The sequence below is a fragment of the Candoia aspera genome, chromosome 2 (assembly GCF_035149785.1).
Source record: "Candoia aspera isolate rCanAsp1 chromosome 2, rCanAsp1.hap2, whole genome shotgun sequence".
In the NCBI taxonomy this organism is placed as follows: domain Eukaryota; kingdom Metazoa; phylum Chordata; class Lepidosauria; order Squamata; family Boidae; genus Candoia; species Candoia aspera.
The window spans coordinates 164,411,081-164,429,678 of record NC_086154.1 but is presented as its reverse complement, the minus strand read 5'-3'; the positions used below and the strand labels follow the sequence as shown (position 1 = coordinate 164,429,678).

Genomic DNA, 18,598 nt, shown 5'->3' with positions numbered 1-18,598 from the left:
GGCATGAGGATGCTATGGTGAGTGCTGACTGTCCCACTTTAGCAGTAAAAGTGAAATTGGGCTCCTGCACAAAGACTACAGAGGTCTGGGCTTTAGTTGACTCTGGGTGTTCCAGGTGTCTAATTCGCCCTGACCTGAATTCCTGCTCATGAGTCTGAGAGTGTTTTAGAATAGGCATTCATTACACCACCTGCATAATGGTAATTGACTACTGGTATTCTTATTTCCCTTTCCAGTCTTCTTTCATAGAATGGAAGGATAGCTAAAACCCCATTGTCTCCATCCAAGATTTTCCCAGTCTTTGCTGGTATGGTTGTAGCTGTTCTTCACAGTATAACCCATTCCCACATATATCAGCAGGAAAAGATCATTGTCGGTCTTGGAAATTGTGACACAGGCAGCTTAGTATCTGTACAAATTTTCAGGAAAGGATAAAATTGACACTAAAATATGCTGATCATTTTTAGATGTGGAATGAGTGATACTGCAGATGCATATGTGTGCACACCAAATTATGCAACATATGATACAGGGTGACATCTATAACAACAGATACAGTGTTTTTAAATACTCAAAAGTAGCACTCATTCCTTTATCGTAACACTTCTCTACATAAAACTGTTGCTTATCTTCAATTCTTCTTCCTACCATTTGTGGAATAATACTATGACCGTGGCCTCAGTCAGAATATAGGGACCTGCTTCTTAAATGGGAAGAGAAATCTGCTTCTAGACGGCATCAGATCTGAGAAGGCTGATGGAGGATATGGAATGCTGGTAGCTATATGTGTTGAGTTTGGGGAGAGTTGGGACAATTCATCCATTCACTGAAATGACTCTTTCCTTGGATGCTTTACATTCCCCTGGACTTAATGGCTTTTGATATTACTGACTATAGGCCTTCTGATGGGGTTGAGCTTTGGGGTCCTATTTTGAAGTGATCCTGCTCCTTCCTATTGGTATGGGCCTGAAGGTGTCATGGGGGAGACCTATTCAATACCTAGGTCATTGACCCAAGAGGCGCTATCTTGTCTCTAGGCTGTTTAACATCTACGTGAAACCACTAGGGTATAGATCATCCAGAGCTTTAGAGTGGGATATCTTCAGTATGCTGCTGGCACCCAGCTACCATCTAACTCCAAGGAAGCAATCGGTATCCAAGAATATTATGCTATTTCAGTAATGGGCTGGATGAGACAGAACAACCTGAAACTAAATCCAGGCACGTTGGAGATGCTGTTAGTAAGGAAAATCCTACTTGGGGGATGAGGTGAAACCTGTTTGGGAAACTGCAGGTTCACAGTTTGGGAGTGCTTCTTAAACCCCAGTTGTCACTGGATTTGCAGATGATAGATGTGGTGAGAAACCTACAGTATTCACACAATTACATCTAGTGTGCCAACTGCAATCATTCCTGAGCCAATCAGACTCTGTAGCAGTTATCCATGACTTGGTTACAACACATCTGGCCCAATGCAATGGACTTTATGTGTGGCTGCCCTTGAAAATTCTTCAGAAACTGCACTGCTGCAAAACACAATGGCCAGGCTGTGAACTGGTGTGAGCTACAGGCTTTGTAACGGAAGGTCTGCACTGGCTACCATTTGCCTACTGGGCACAATTGAAGATGCTGGTGTTGCCTTTTAAAACTGCAGACAGCTCAAAGCAGCCTGACTATTGGCACAACTGCCTTTCCCACAAGTCACTCTGTCAATGACTCAATGAAAAGGATGCAGGAATCTTGGATCTTTTATCCTACAGAAAAGAAGCAACTGCAAAATGAAATGACCCATAGCAAAAGGGGAAAAGATCCCCAGCCTACCTCTCCCCCACTGAAATTGCGATCTTTCCATGGATGCCTTATATTAGGAAAAAAAAACTTGACTGGCCCTCAAACTTCATTCAATTTATTCCTCAGCTGCAAGTTGACTTATACCTTCAACTCCCAAGAGGAAAGTGGGATTTAAACTGGATGAACAAAACAGTGGGGAACTGTGCTGGCTGGGGAATTCTGGGAGTTGAAGTCCACACATCTGCAAGATGCCAAGGTTGAGACACACTGCCTTAATGGTTTAGGTGACGTCTGAACTACAATGAAATAAAAAGAGAGAAGTGGGGCAAGAAAAATGTCTTCTCTAGCAAAAGAAGGCTTTGGTGTTCTATCCTCACTCTTGTTTCATTTACCTTTTGTTACTTCAGCTCAGGGATGCAAAATGAGAGATAATATGCTGAGCACAGCTTGCAGCACAGGCAAAAATATGAACCACCCTGGGCTGTGGACCAGGCTGGGAAGTTGAAAAAACCACTTCTGTGCCATTCCACAAAGCAATGTGAATGTGGCCAGGCAGACCTGCAACTAGGGTCTGTGTCACCTAGGGCAAACATGGATTCCGCGCCCCGGATGGGTTGGTGAGGGAGGTGTTAGCAAGTTTTATTATTCTATTATAAGTGCCAGGAAACATTCAGTATACAAATACTATTTTGTCATTTTGGCACACCCCCAGCACAGCGCCCGGGGCACATGCCCCACTTGCCCCCCCCCCCCAGTTGCGGCCCTGTATCCAGGTGCCTGGTGGGGGCTGAGCTTGAACCAAGGGAGATTTTATCTATTTCTTAGTCTTCCTTGAAGCAGCATCTTGGATCAAGAAGGTTCTACCCCACGTTACTCTTTTTTATACAGATACAAATTGTGGCCAAGTAAATTTCTGACTGATGACTGATTTTTCTTCTCTCAGTGTTAAGGGCTGGGGAATTTGTTTGAGAATACCCAGGCCTTGATCACATGCCCTTCAGTAACCCAGGTTAGGTTACTGAATGCTCACTTGAAACTCATCTTCCCCCACTGGTGCATACCCCAAGATCCTGAGAATTCACACCTCCAGCACATTGACCTCGTCTCCCTCCCTGGACACACATGCTCTCCAAGGGCCTAAAGAGAGGGAGGAGAATGGGCAATGCTTGGATCAGCAGAACAAGACACTGTGGCCAACCATCCCAGGCAGACCTGAGAGAAATAAAACCCAGGCCCTGAAGAATGGGAAGGGAACAGCTAAATGTGAATAAATCTTCTAGAAGCAGGAAAGCTGTGACGGGTGTGATTTTGAGCACAGAAGCTCTGAGCCAGTAAAATATTAGGCACATAAGTACGTTGCTGCTGCTTTGCTCTTTTCCCCCACAATATTAAAAAAATAAATTTAAAAACATTAAAACTTATAGACTTTAATATTGCAATATATACGTACAGTACATGGCAGGGGGTAGTAATGAGTTATGACAAATACATATGCATCCCCTGCTTACAAAAGTTTCCAGCCCTTTTCTGTATCCCAGAAAGAGCAATGCTATAGATATCTAATACTTAATTTTAAAAAAATAATCCATTCAATTGTGTCTGATTCTCAGAGACTGCCTGGACCAGTCCCTGCAGTTTTCTTGGCAAGCTTTTTCAGAAGTGGTTTGCCATGGCCTGCTTCCCAGGACTGAGAGAAAGTGACTGGCCCAAGGTCACCTAACAGGCTTTGTGCCTAAGGTGGGACTAGAACTCACGGTCTCCCTGTTTCTAGCCCACAGCACCAAACTAGCTCTCAATACTTAATGCAGTGCCCTCAGGCTATATGTTTAGAAATATAATGGTATGCTCCCACCAATATTTCCTTGATGAAAGAGGAGACATTTTGGTGCAACTACATAAATTCTCATACTAAAGGCATGCATACCAGCTTAGACCACATGTACATACCCACACACCCTTAAGGCATACCAACTACCCATTCCTAAAGGCCTTTTTTCCCTGACACCCTCTGCAATTTTCTCTGTAGCAGCTTGTCCTGGAGTGTAAACTATGCATGAATTAGTAAGCTAATCATAATATTTTCTTTTCAACAACTTCAAAAAGTTTAATAAAATATTTAATCACCCATTTTTTTAAATTAAAGTTTTTTTAACTTCTGTTTACCAAATGTCATAATATTTTGCTAAATAAAATGATAAGAATAGCATCTAGTAAAGGAATATATTGATGAAACTGTTTCAGTAAAAACCAGTACAAGCAGCAGCATAAATCAAAGGCCTTCTCAAAAAATAGCGGTCTTTGACAATCTTGGGGGGGGGGGAAGCAGTAAGGCAGATAAATGAACCTCTCAAAATATTGCAGTTCCAAAGTATTGGTTCAGCCACAGAAAAGGCCATGCAATCTTGTTCCCCCATGACATCCAATGTTCAGAAAGTCAGAAATGCTAGGCTCAGGGAAGAGTTCATAAAAGAGCAGAACCCATTCCCTGAGATACTTAGCACAGAAGCATTTTGCTTTTTAACAGTTTTCTGCTTATGGAACTAGGCTTTGGCCTCAAGGATAGACTTGAACTGATGATGTTACCTAGTCAGGTAATGAAACGTCTGCAAGCAAACAACCAAGCTCAGAGAGCACCAAGGACTTCAACCCTGAGCTACAGATGTTCTCTTCGACTGGAATCATTATCTTGCATAATAGAACATTCAATAGAAATGTTTCCAAATCAAGTGTGCCATCTTCCCCATACCTTCCATTTTGGAAACTGAAGCCCAAGATATCATTTCCCATGTCCTGCACAAGGCTGTCAGGTCCCATCTTTAGGCAGGAAGGGCTGCTTGAAGTTCCAGGTCTCCATGTGGCTCTCGAGTCCCTTTTTTATCCTTGAATTCCCTCTGGAGGCAGGGAACACATAACAGTTGCTGTGTAACACAGAGACCTCAAACTCCACTAAACCCAAGGAAAAAAGCCAGCCCCATACAATCTGCAGTATGGCTCCCAGTTACCAAAATTCTGGTCCCGTTGTTCTGGCTTAGAACAGCCCTCTTCAAGGAGGCCCCATTATCATAAAAGCAATTTATTGCATGAAGTTGAACTGTTATGACTTTCTCAGTTGTTGGCCCTTGCAGAATATTCTTATTCAAAATATGATTTCTATTCTTTCCAGGTGTGATCATTAGAGGTTTTTCTGCTTTTAATTTCATTGGTTTGCTATTTCTTTTTATCTGAGCCAAAAAAGGTTGTTTATTTAGAATTATGCCTCTTATAAACAAAAACCAGCATTTATTTCATTTTAAAAGTGTATCACACACAAAAATATGACTGTGGAGGAACTTTATATTTTGTCATGGTTCCATAATTGGTTAGGGAAAAAAATCAAAAATTGATTAATAAGCATTCCCACCACCTCAAGTACAGTTCTATGGACATCTGCCTCATCATGAATCTTTTTTTTCCCACTGACTCCAGTCTTGAGCAGCAGCCAGCAATCTTCACTGAGAACAGAGGAAACCTCTAGTAGAAACTCCAGGTCCAAACATCACCCTGGAGCAGGATCCAATTAGCTACAAGCCCCTTGAGCCACTGACTTTCAAACTAGGAATCTCAAAGACTTCATCCTGGGATAAATTAATCCCTTTTACATTTAGGAGCCTCATACATACAAGTGACTGTCAGTTAGCACCAGCAATGGGCAGATGAGAAACTCCAGGCCAAAGGATTCTTCCTCTGAGGATCTCAATTCTTCAGAAAGAAGATGGAGTCAAGAAGTGATTGTCTAGCTCAAGAAGTAACAAGGATCCCACTGAGCATCAGATGTTATCAGACTAGGTTTTCTGTGTGGAACATCCAAGGTGCTGAAAATCCTGCATGATACAACCTATTACTTCCCTGACTGATCAGTCATGCTTTGTGGACACCTACAGGTAGAGAGAAAAGAGCATTTCTGCTTCTAACTCAACTAAGCAAACTTTCCACAGTCCACTTCTGCTAATCTATACATAATATTTGCATTACCATTTCAGCCACACAGCGTAGAGTAAGAAATAACCTTGTCTTTGCCTGTGTTCCATGAAACACCTATAATGTACCCACTTACTTTGTTGCCCATGAAAATCTCTTCTCCACACTTCTCCTAAGCCAGTTTTGGCTTATTGTTTTTACTATGTTTAATGACTGACTTGGACATGCTGCCAAATTAAATCACTAGGCAAGACTTCAACTGCCTGTCATTTTCATTTCCCAGAATGCCTCTGGGCACCACCTGCCAGGAATCATCCGTCAAGGAGGAAGCCCACATAAAAACCAGCTGGCCATTTATGAGCATGAACACATCTGAAAATAAGTTCACCCCCTTCCATCTGAATACAGCTTATTTGAGCATTATATCCTGTGCATCAATTCTGCCTGCTCTTAAATGGTCCCCAAAATTACTGCCCAAGATGTTCTTAATTAGGACTTCCTTGAGCCCAAGGCTGATGTCGCCAAGACCTGATGCCTACCAGATGACTTAGGATCATGCTGACTGGGAATTCTGGGATTTGCACCCCAATACATCAAAAGGTGCCAGGCTGGATAAAGCTGCCATAAGATATGAGGTTCTTTGAACATACAGTATGTACCCATTAAAAAATATTTCATGTGCCATAGTGAGTTTCTTTCACTGTTGACTTATTTTGATTCTTAAAACTTTTTACCTAATCTTTCCACATAACTATCTTCTCTACTTTCGACAATGTTTTTATCTTTTTGATTCCAGGATTTGATCATTTAAATAGAATCTTAAGTTCAAAGAACTTTACAACATTCACTGACTAGTACAATGAGCCCAGTTCAGACCAGGCTTTAAAACAGACATGTGCAAAGCTTTTGGAATGGAGGGTTGCATTCCTCAAAGGATGAAGTTGGGAGACACACAGCATCACTAAGCGATGAGGCTAGAGGCAAAAGTGAGGCCAAAGTTCTGTTTTGCATGGAGTTGCACTCCCCCTGAAAAGCAAATCCACACTACAGGAGTGCTCTTTGACCCTGCAATTATCTTTGGATGCCCAAATGGCAAGGAGTCCATTTGCATAATGATGTCTCAACTGTAACCATTCTTGGTGGTTGGACCTGGCAATTATTAATTATGCCTTGGTCACATCCTGACTTGACTGCTGCAAAATACTGTACTTGGACTGCACTTAAAGGGTGTCCAGGAAGTTCAGTTGGTATAAAACACAGCAGATGGAATATTAACTGGTGCACAATACCAGGATTATATTATTCCCTTGTTAAAAGATCTGCATTTAAGATGCTGGCTTTAACTTTTAAAGCTCTAAATAGCTTAGGACCTGATTATCTGAGGCTGTCACTTATTTTATTACAAGCCTCCCTGAATTCTAGAATCAGCAGGAGCGATTGTCCTAACAATGCCCTTAATATAGAAAATCTACTTGGTGGACAGACACCCACAGGAAGTCTTCTTCTATGCTCAGAAGAAGTTTTGGCACTTAGAAAATCTGTGCATTGACAAAATTTCCATCTGTCAATTACAAAGGGCCACACTGTAGCACATATACTACACTGATACATTATGACATTCTAGGTTCTTGGGAAGAATTCAATGCGAATGAACGCCAACACCAGCTAAAGAACTGGCAGCTGTGATTTCACATTGTTGTGAATAATAATAATAATAATAATAATAATAATAATGATAATAATAATAATGGAGGAGGAGGAGGAGGAGGAGGAGGATTGCTCTCAAGCACAGAATGCACTTCACTGGGACCTGTGTTCTGCCCTAACTCTTTCTGCTTTTAGAGTACAAGCTGAGACTTCCTATTTTGCCAGTTAACTCAGGCTAATAATTTTAACTGTGTTAATGGTTTTTAAAATATTCTTGTTTTATTTTGTTGATGATGTAAGCTACTTTGAGTGCTCAGTGGACAGAAAGGCAGGATACAAATTTGATGATGACGTTGCTGCTGCTGCTGCTGCTGATGATGATGATGACGATGACAACAGATGCTGTGGCATCTGAAATCAGAGGGCCAAGAGGAGAACACACCAATCACAGCAGCCTTCTCCTTTTTTCCCACTCTGCCAGTGATTGCAAGGGGTGGCAGAATCAATAGCAGAGGCAAATGTGGGAAATGGTCATAGCAGGAACACACTTGAGTGTCCTGGCAAACAGCAGCAATTCAGGAGTACTAAAAAAAAACCCCAAATCCTGCTGTGCTGCCTCATCATTGCAGCGGGCATTCCTGGGAGAGATGAGCACAGAATGCCAGGAGTATATGTCAAAAGTATATACTCCCATCAGGGTCACTTACGGCATGAAGGTCATCCTAGCTGCTCACGTAAAGCAAGCGGACACTTACATCTGGCAGCAGCGATATAGGAAGATGCTGGAGGCAAATGTTCACTTTAGTGACAACGGCAAAGGCATAATTTCATACTGCACAGGAGAAGGCAATGAGAAACCACTCTTGTATTTTACCACATGGATAGACAAAATAGAACAAGCTCAAATTATCATATTCTGGACACATGCAAAGACCCAGCTCCCTTGAGAACTCCATAGTTCTGGACAAGGTGGAAGGAAAGAGGACAACCAGCAGCCAGGTGGACAGATTCAATTATAGCAGCAAAGGATGCACCACAGGAGGATATGAGGGCCTATTGGCTAAGATCAGGTGAGGAAGTGCTACATGATTGGGGTAGGGGGCAGATTGTCCTGGAGAAGATCTAACTATGTGGTCACTAACAGTCAACTTCAGTTTGATGGCACATAATCAATCATAAAAATCTAACACAAATTCTATAAGCCTACAGTGGATTTTACAATGTTAATTTTTAAAAACAGTAATTAGGAAAAAGATGCATCTCACCAAACAGGGAAATCTACATCTCATTTACTTACAGGACTAGTAGAAATTGCTAGAGAAAATACAGGAGAGGACAAAAGGAATAATTGTGGCAAACGTAAACAGCATCCTTTCATCCTTGGATGCTTTGCAAGTATGTCATTCATAGATACTAGGATGACCTTTCCTAGCCATCATTACTGCCAGATAGCACCGTAAAAAGATTTTGCCTGTGTCTTGTCAGTCTCACGGTGAGTCTTCACTCAAGCTACTTTCTGATCTGCTCCACAGCATAAAAAATAGGGAGCCAACTGGCCTGACCTCAGTGGAAGACAGTGCATTAGGATCATGATGTCTATCTTCTAAGTGATATTCCACCAGAAATGAAGGCACCTGCAAAAGCACCAATAAGAAACATAAGAAGTGTTGTTAAAATCCAACAGGTGGAGAAGGATGTTCATCACCAGCCTGAACCTCAGCAGAAAATGATCTGAATGTGACAAGGAAATTGACAAAACATCCCTAGAATTTTCAACCCACTTGTAATGGTATGTGGGAAAGACCTTGGGAGACTGGGCAAAGAGAGGCTGCCAAGGGAATGGTCAGATAAGAGAGAGCATACTGTAGCTCACAGCTGGATAGTGGGTGGGGCAAGAGGCTCAGAAGAGACCCTCCCTAGTTTCTTGGGCTGTAAAGGGGACAGGCAGGGGCAGGAGAGAAGTACTTTCAGACTTGCAAGATTCTATTAATGTAGCTTTGCAATAAAGTAGAATTAGCTCATCTGGTCATGTTTCCTGTCTGGTCTACCTTGTAAGGCTGACGCCACTGTCTGAATCAGATGAGAAAATCAGTAAGTGCATGTAACCTCAACTTGTGTTGGAGACATGACATGTTAGGATAAGTGTTGGCCCTGAGCCATTCAAGATAAAAAGTGACACAGCAATCTCCCCCAATCCCCCCCCAAAATTAACATCTTGGAGGTCCTCAACACTAATACTGATAGGAAGAGTGTTAGAAGATGGATAGTCGGTATATTACCAGAATTTTGTTCCATAAGCCCAGCACAAAGAGGCACTCAGAACTGAAGATCATCTGTCCTCAAAATCTGGAGAAAAATACAGTTTCCCACTGAAACCACAGCAACTCTTTCTCTCTAGTCCTCAAGCCTGGGCTACTATTTTTTGAATGAATTTCCCTTTTTTCAATGTTAATTTTATCCACTTAAAACATATGAGGTTAAATAGCTTTTGGGGGTATTTTTTATATTTGTTTATTATTGCGTATTGACATATAAACCCAAATATCCCTTCTACCCCAACATCTCTGAATGCAGCCCCGAAAGTAGAGGACCTGGAAAGTAATTTTTGCCAGTACTGAACATCAGTCTAACTCTCTCCCCTCCAAGCAGACTCTAATACTAACAAGCTTGAAAGAGGACTTTTCCAGTATGTTGTTATGCCAAGAGGCAGGCATAGGGCCAAAAAGGCCCTGAAAAATTGCTGGAGAGCAGCTGGGGAGCCCGACCTGAGGAGGAAGATTAAACAAGCTGGCTAAATGATGACTAAGAAGCAATATGATATTGCTTCAGATATCTGAAGGGTATAAACATGCAGTAGGGTGAAGCCAAGCTGCTGAGTAAAATAAACGAAAAACACAGCAAACTGCATTCTTCCAAAAGCAAGCTCTCATTCCTCATTATGGAGAGAGAACTATGAAAGAGAGCTACACCAGAAGGCTGAGAAAGCCCATGAGACTAGCCTCAACTACAGTTGAGGATGATCTTACAAGGATCTCTGTGGATGTGACTATTCTTGTCTTGGACGCTTCTTGGAATAGTCAATGCACAAAGCTAAGGCTCCTTTTCCTTATTGTCACCAGGGGCTTTGCTGGACCCTTAAAATCTATGGAGAATGAGCCCATGATGCAATTCAGAGGTTGCTTTAAGTAGGGCAATATTCTGCAAGAGAGTTAAAAGCTGAAGAATCCTAATAAATCACATCATTTTTGACCCGATTCTACATTTATTCAATTAATTTGCACCACATCCTGTACCTCTCCAAACAGGTAGTACCTTTTAGTTAGCTCACCAATAGACGACTCAAACAAATCTGTTTCAAACCACACTTCCGTCTAAGCTGGAGGAATAAAAAACATGATAAAATGGAAAGGGAAAGGGAAGGGAAAAGTTATAGGATGATGGAGTAAGGAAGATGCCTGAGCGAAAGCATGCTCAGATGGTTAAATGCAGGTGGTTGTTTCCAAGACCGTGGTGCTCTGGGGAAGTTAAGGAGCAATACATAAAGCTCTCTCACATTATTTGTCTTGTGTTAATTGGTACAAAGATACCTTCCCTTTGAAAATGGAGGCTCTTTTTAAAATATCTCTCCACATTAAAAAACAACAACATGAAGTCCTCAGGCCTCCCAACACCTCACAACAATTAATCCAATGTTAATCATAACCTGGGGCAGAAAAATAGGAAGAGCTGAACAGGCAACCTTAAGCCAGGCTGAAAAACTGGTTGCAGGGGCTCCAGAGAAAGAGGACTCTGCCCAAAGGGAAGAAGGAAGGGAAGAGGTTGGCTGTTACTTGATAAGCTTGCCTCTGAGGTTATTAGAGAGTCACACATCTCGAGTCCATCTGAGACAAGATTCGGTGCCCTCACAAATAAAAATTTGGACCAATCTATTCCGTCAAAGAGCAAATCTTGTTGGTTGTATTTCAATATATACTCACTGTATTGTTATGCCTTAAAAAAGAAAAAAAAGAGTCAAGAAAGCTGTAAAAGGGGAGAGAGAGAAGTGGGGAACTGGGCATAAGCCCTGTGTGCCCTCTCCTAACCAGGCCCATGACCTCAGCTCATCAGCAGTCTTGTTTTCTACCCTCAATCTGAACTTCTCACCTCTCGCAAAGGCTCTGCCAGAATCTCTTAGCCATGAGCTGCAGTGGGTGCAGTTGTGCTCCTTGGTATTTCTGTCCTGGGCCCCACCCCACCCCACCCCCCATACTTTTGCCAAAACTCCACTTTCATGTTGCTTAGTTTTACCCTGGCAATGCATAGTATCCTGTGACTTTGATCTCAGAATTCAAATAGATAAGTTTCTTATATCCGGGAGTCAACCTACATCAAACCTAAAAGTAAGCAGGTGATGAAGGTTGCCACTGGCTTTTACCCCATTGCTCCTACTGTTCTCCTCACACACCACATTTCAGCTCCTGTGGTTTTACTTCTCCCTCACTCTGGGCCCTGAATCTCCAGTTCTAGCTTTTGGAGCACCAGAGCTAAGCAGGACATTGACCATTTTAGATTTCCATGTACAGTAGGAACCAGCAATTTCATTTTAAGTTCTTTCTCTGTGAAAAACATGTAATTAAATTGTGTGAATATTCATCTTAAAACTAACCTGGTTTGATGTCAAGGCTTTCCCTGGCTGCTGACCTTTGGGTCTACTCCATTACAGCCTCTTTCCCTTCCTCACCAGTAGTCCCTTTGGCCACCTTTGCTCACAGGGTGAATGGGATTATGTCCTAACACCACATGGCAAATTAGACTAAACTAATGGCTATATTGCATGTGAGACCTTGAACACACTCTCCTGTTTAGTTTATATTTGTATTTTTAATGGTTTTTAAGGCTCTGTTTTTTTAATTGTTTTCTTTCAATTGTACATCGCCCAGAGTTCCATCCGTGAGATGGATGGCTATGTAAATTGGATAAACAAATAAACTATGTCAGACATTACTATGGGTAAGAGGCAAATCAATTCACATGAGCTATAATGTTACACACAAAGGACCCCGGCTGCTGCTTCTACCATGGCTCTGAGGAATATAGAAAAGACTTGAGTATCAACTTAGTGCCTCAGCAAGGCACACTGACCAGTGCAGAGGAGGGATTGATCCCATTGGTCTAGTTGAGAAAATGTAAACTTGTTGGTATGATTAGAATAGGCTCAGTGATCAACTATGCAGCTAGACCTGTTTCTGTTCCTGGGGTCTGCACTCAGGGACAAATGGACAGAAGGAAAGATGTCACAAATGAAACAAAATCTTCAGGCGCAAAATATACTCAAACACACAGCTTGTATAAAATAACTGAAATATGATATTCATTATATGTAATATGGATCCTTTCCTTTAAAGGCATAAAACACCTGCCTTTTTTTGTGCACTAGATTGTTAACTTCCATACAGAGGCCTCTGACATTCTGCATTGCAGGGAGAAAAGAATCATGACTTTGCTCTCTAATTCTTAAAACCTCCAGCGCAGGCATTTCAACCCTTTTGCGCGTTAAAGCATTTTCCCAAAGTACCATCAAGATTAGAAAACATTTTTTCAGAGTTCAGTACTAGATATCCATACATCCTAAATGCTTTTAAATGTTAGTCATGCCAGATAAGTGTGAACTAAGATGGCCTGAATCAGATCTTGAAGTTTCTTTCTATATTATCCTCATGGCACCAGTTTGATTATTGTGGGTGTCATGATACAAGTCATTAAAATCCTGATTCAGTATATCACATTGAAATATATAGTTTTTTCTTATGCCTTACTTTTACCTCTTGGCTGACATTGCATCAAGCAGTCTGATCCAGAACACCTTCCATACTCCCCAAAGTCCACTCTACCTGGATATGGTTGAGGGCCTTCTCCTGGTAGTGCATGTCATCTCCAGTCCCACCAGTCTCATATGCTGCCTCAGATGGGATCCCATAACTGGTGCAATTGTCATAATGGATGTAGTCATACTGGGGGGCACCACCCCACAACACTGTATCCTTCTTGATGCTAGCCTTCTTGAGCTCTGAATGCTCCATAGTTCAACTTTTGCTGAGGTGGGACAAGGACACTGCAGAAGAAACACCAAGCCCCCCTAACTGATCAGCCCAAGACATGGCCCCCCCTTGGTCTTTCTCTCCTTCCCTATTCCTTACGTCTTTCTCACTTTCTTTTCTTCCTGCCCCCAAAGGCGTCTGGGGCAGTGATTGCAGGATTTAATTATATTTATAGCAGCCTTCTTCTGTCACATGGCCCCTCCAAAGCCACATCTGATCTGGGCAAGAGGCATTAACTTGGTCAGGATTGAATATCAGGTGTGACAGGAGGGAACCCTGAAGGAGTGGGGGTGGGGGGAGAAGGCAACAGTCAAGAAAGGAGTCAGCAGGATGGAACTCAAATGTGCCAAGCTTAATATTCATGTCAGGGGACTTTCCGCTCCTAATGCACGCAAGCCTACAGTGGGATACTTGGAATTGACTAATGGCTTCCTTGGCAATTCTTTACATCAGCAGTCCAGTCTGAAGGCAGGGGCTACTAAATCCTAAGTAATAACACAGTGTAAGACTACAGGAATCATTCCCTCTTCACATCTCTCCAAACCTCTGCCACCCAAAGCACTCCCTACTCTTAAATACTCTGATCTTAAGCATATTCTCCTTAAATCCCTGCCCTGGGTTGCGTATTCCAGCTGTAATATTGCCAGCAGAAGCTCGTAGCAATTACTTTCAAAGCCCCATGTGGCCTTCTCTCCCCTCATATCCTGATAAATCCCAGGCAGCGACTGTTGCTTTTCTGATAATTTTCTCTCCCGCAAACAACTCCATTCTGTGTTGTCCCTTTTACCTGGAGACACCTTCCCTCCCACCTCAAGTTCTTGCTCCAAATGCCTTCTTCAGAAAAGCACCTCTCTAGCCACCAAACTCAAACACCAAACCATAACTAAGCCTATGTCTGTAAAATGAATACATCATTTCCCCCCGTTCATCTCTAGTTCCAGATCTCTTCCCTCCTCCTATTGTCTCCCCAGGCCAAATGTGAGACTGTAAGTTCCTTCAAGGCACTCTGAAGGCACAATACCCATTCACAGAATACCATGCACATCAGATAGGCAGACATGTTCTTGAACAAAATGAACATTCCACCTAAATGAACTTTCTGTTTTCTGCAGTGATCAGCAAATTGCCTCTGAGAAGCTAAAAAACAATATATGAGTGTAACAGGCTTTTTTTTTTTTGCATTTTTTTTTTGCTTCAGAGGTACAGTATCTGGCTTCGGCCCATGGAGGTTCTGTTTAGTTGTAGCCAATGGGCTGCCTATCTTTCACTCATTTATCTAACCCAGTGTTTCTCAACCTCTGCAACTTTAAGCGGTGTGGACTTCAACTCCCAGAATTCCTTAGCCAGAATTCCATAGTTTCTTCTGCTTGTCCTGGATGGACTGCATTCGGAGCCTATTTTTATTTGTATGCTGCCTACACTGAAGGTCCTAGGTGTCATGCAATCATAAAAGCAACAAGAAATGTATCATTGTGTACAGCACAATGCATCACTGACTCCTCATCCTGCTAGCTGTCTAAATTAAAAATAAGAGAAATGTCTGTCTCTTCACATCTGCTAAAAGATATTATTTTGCCAGTATTTTAGACAGCTTTAGATGCAAATAGAGAATAAGCCTGCATTCTGAGCAAGAATGCTCTTGAGTCCTAGAAGTCTGAAACCAGCAAGGGAAGAACATCACTTCCTCTCCACTTGTCAGTCTGGAAGACACCAGACTGGGGCTTCTCCGTGTAGGACATGCCCAATTCGGTTCACGTACTCTTGGCAAACAGTGACAACCCCCTTCCGAAATATACTTTAAGAAATGTTGCATCAAATGTTGCTTTTTTTTTTTATGCAATGCTTGCTATTTCTGAGGTTGAGAAAATAAACATCTTCCACCCTTTTGCACGTTTTTGCATCCAATGTTTTTCTGACTTTGCTGCTTCAGCATTCTTCTTCCTTGACTTAAAAGAGTGTCTTCATTATATAGTCCTAGCCATTAAGAGATTACCTAATGAATATATTAAGATAGTATAACCCATCAGATATGACTATGCAATGACATCTCGGGTGGCAGTTTGAGTCTTCCTGCCATCTTGACGTTCCGTGTGTATTTGTGTGAATTGCCAGGTGTCCTACTGGCAAGACAAGTGGGACAAAGTTCCCAGTTTTCTGCCTCTCTGCACTGTGATGTAGCACACAGGACATCACTAACATTCTAATCCAACTATAATCCCATTAAATGATGTAGAGTCACAGCAAAAGGTGGACAAGAATGCAACTGAATAAGAGTATGAATCCATTTCCATGTGAAATGAATGCAGTATGGATGAAGACATTGACATTTAGATGGACTTTTGGATACAGATGTGGACTGTTCTGTATTATTTCCAATAATAGGTTTAAGCAGCTAAATTCCAGTTCCCCATACTACAGTGGTGTGTGCAAGACTTTTCCATGACCTTCAAAAATGTCTGGGGTTAAAATAGAAAAAGCACAGCACAGCGGAATGTCTAACGGTTGAACTTAATTAGCGTTTGGATGGGAGATCACCAGAAAATCCCTAGATTGTAAATTAAAGTAGGATACTGCCCCTGCCGCCACCACCCCAAAAAAATCCTGAGAGCCGGCATTTCTGTATTTATCATTGACAAGAAACAAGATGGCTGCAGTCACCAGGAGTTTAGCCAATGTGAGGCTATACTTCACATTTAAAAATATTACTTTTTCTCCTATTTTATCTGACTCCATCTATAGACAGTATAATAAGCAAATAATGATGCACTGAGCTTAACTCATTCCCTCTTTCGGTTTTGGAGGATACCTGCAGTCCTCCAATTAATTACTAAACAGAGGGTTGTCGTGTTGTTGTCCTCTCCACACAGCAAATCCAGAGCATATCTGAGTCCCTGCTTCGGCTCGGCCAATCACATCTGCTTCGAAGGCCGTGTCTCCTTGGAATTAATATGCACACATAACCGAATTCAACGTGTGTTTGAAGCATAACAACCAGTTCCTGGCTGGTCATGTAAATTATTTAACTCAAGCATTAATTGGAGTGTATGGGAACACCCCAATTCCCACAGCTAAATCAGAAGTGCTTTTTCATCATGCTCAGTAATACAGAGCTGTAAATAACCAGCATTAAAATGTTTAAAATATCAGGTAAATGAAAGCAGCTGGTTATGGAACGCCACCATCCATCTCTGCAGGGTACAACACAACACAGAATTACAGTATATAGTCCCCAGTGTTTGTATTTCTGTATATTAAAATACTTACTTATTTGTTTCTGTTTCTTTTATCAAATTTATATGGACCCCCATCTCTCAAAAAGTGACTCTGGGTGGCGTACAAGGATATAAATAAAAAGTCATTATGAAAAAGTTTTAAAAATCAAAAGGCATACCAGAGATTAGATGTTAACAGCCACAATGGAGCCATATACTCCATACTATAATTATAATTATCCCCCTCTTCTTTCCAAAGGATATCTATAATAGTTACAGAAATTCAACAATGATTAATTACTGTAAAAGAAAATATTTCCCATAGCTATGCATTACATTCACCATTACATTATGCTTCCTCCCTTTTGTTTATTTATTTATTTGTTTGTTTGTTTGTTTGTTTATTTATTTATTAGATTTATATTACCACCCCTCTCCCCCAGTGGGGGACTCTGGGTGGTTTGCAATAACAGAGATATTAAATTTTTAGCCTCCATGCCCTCAGGTTGTAGTTTTCAATGTAAAGATATCTCATTTTCAGACTTTAAAACACATCAAAGTATAATACATTTCAGTGTATGAGAGAGCAGAGGTGATGGCTTTAACAATTAAGACAGTTTAAGACAGGGATGGTCAAAATCTGTCATTCAAAGGGGAATGATATAATTCTGTTTTCACATTTTTCTAGAAAGCAAAGGGCCTTGAAATATATAACATTAAACATCAGTTTTGCACACTGTATGGGATATTACACACTTTTGGTACGTAAAGTGTTAAAAGACTTCCACATAATCTAGAAAGCTCAGATATTGTATACATGTAAACCAAGCTGCTCTAATTACAGAAAATGGGATATTTTGCACCTTTGCTCAAGCTAGGGAATGGCATATATATTGAAACAACTAATACTAATCAGGAAATTCTTATTGTCCTCTATATATACATTTATATTCAGAATGGGGAAAACGTTGAGGAGAAAGAAAAGGGTAGGGATGGTGAAGCTTACCTGACGTGGAAGTTTCCTGTTGTCACTCATATTTCATCTGATTTGTCTGTCCCTTCAGTCCTGTTCTGCCTTCTTCTACCTGTTTCCCCAGATGACAATGGCCCTGCTGACCTAATATAGTTGTTAGCGTCTTACCTCCACCCCCACCCCCATGTGCTTCACCATTATGTGAACACCCTGAGGTTACCTTTGCAATCCCTGGTTCAGAGGGAACAGGAAAATACACATATTGACCTTGAGTGCCAGTGCTGGTCTCATAGCTTCTGCCAAATGGGAGATTTATCACCTCATATCACAGAACTATCTATCACTGCGGGAAGGATTAATTCTTTGTGTCCTCCACCCACCCCTGCACCTCTTAGCAAAGGTTTCCTGTTCCAGTCTAGATGCTGGAACAATGAAAGTTCTGATTTCCCAGCCAAGCGCTACCTGAAGCAGGCTTGTTCAATCTAATGTCCTTCAGATGTGATGGGCCAGAAACTCTTAAAAACAAACTCAACTTATTTCAATCTTTCCTCCATGACCCTGACATTTTGGGCAAACCCTGACACCCAGCATTCATGAAACTATTGGCATTTACACACAAATCTTTCCAGAGCCAGTGACAGTTGATGTATGGTGGGATCACTTGATGATGACAAAGTGGAAGACTAAATACAAGGAAATATGCTGGATGTGGAGGGGAGAAGGAGGTGCTAACTAGACCAGAAGTAAAAATAAAATTAAGAGTTTTTACTTGAGAGAGAAATAGGAAGAACAAGAGAAACAGTAGTTTTACTGTTTGATAAGGCAAGTTGGGTTGTGTCACACAGTCATGGAAGATATTATCAATAATCAAGTGTGTAAAGGAAAATACTTTTTTTTAATTAGTTGTGGGAGACTCTGGAAGGACTGGAAGGGATGTGGTC

The 18,598-nt window shown here is 41.5% G+C and overlaps 1 protein-coding gene across 2 annotated transcripts in view; it reads right to left on the bottom strand.

Moving 5' to 3' along the window:
• The window catches only part of CLCN1 (chloride voltage-gated channel 1), a 65,435-nt gene extending 47,664 nt beyond the window's left edge, over positions 1 to 17,771 (bottom strand). The window contains exon 1 of one of the 2 annotated variants that reach the window (XM_063294717.1): positions 17,691 to 17,771. In XM_063294717.1, coding sequence (XP_063150787.1) covers positions 17,691 to 17,720 — 30 coding nt within the window. In that variant the 5' untranslated portion in view covers positions 17,721 to 17,771. Of the gene's footprint in view, positions 1 to 13,265; positions 13,470 to 17,690 lie in introns of those variants that run through there. The other variant, XM_063294716.1, reaches the window with a different exon arrangement.
• Between the last annotated feature and the right edge of the window lie 827 nt (positions 17,772 to 18,598).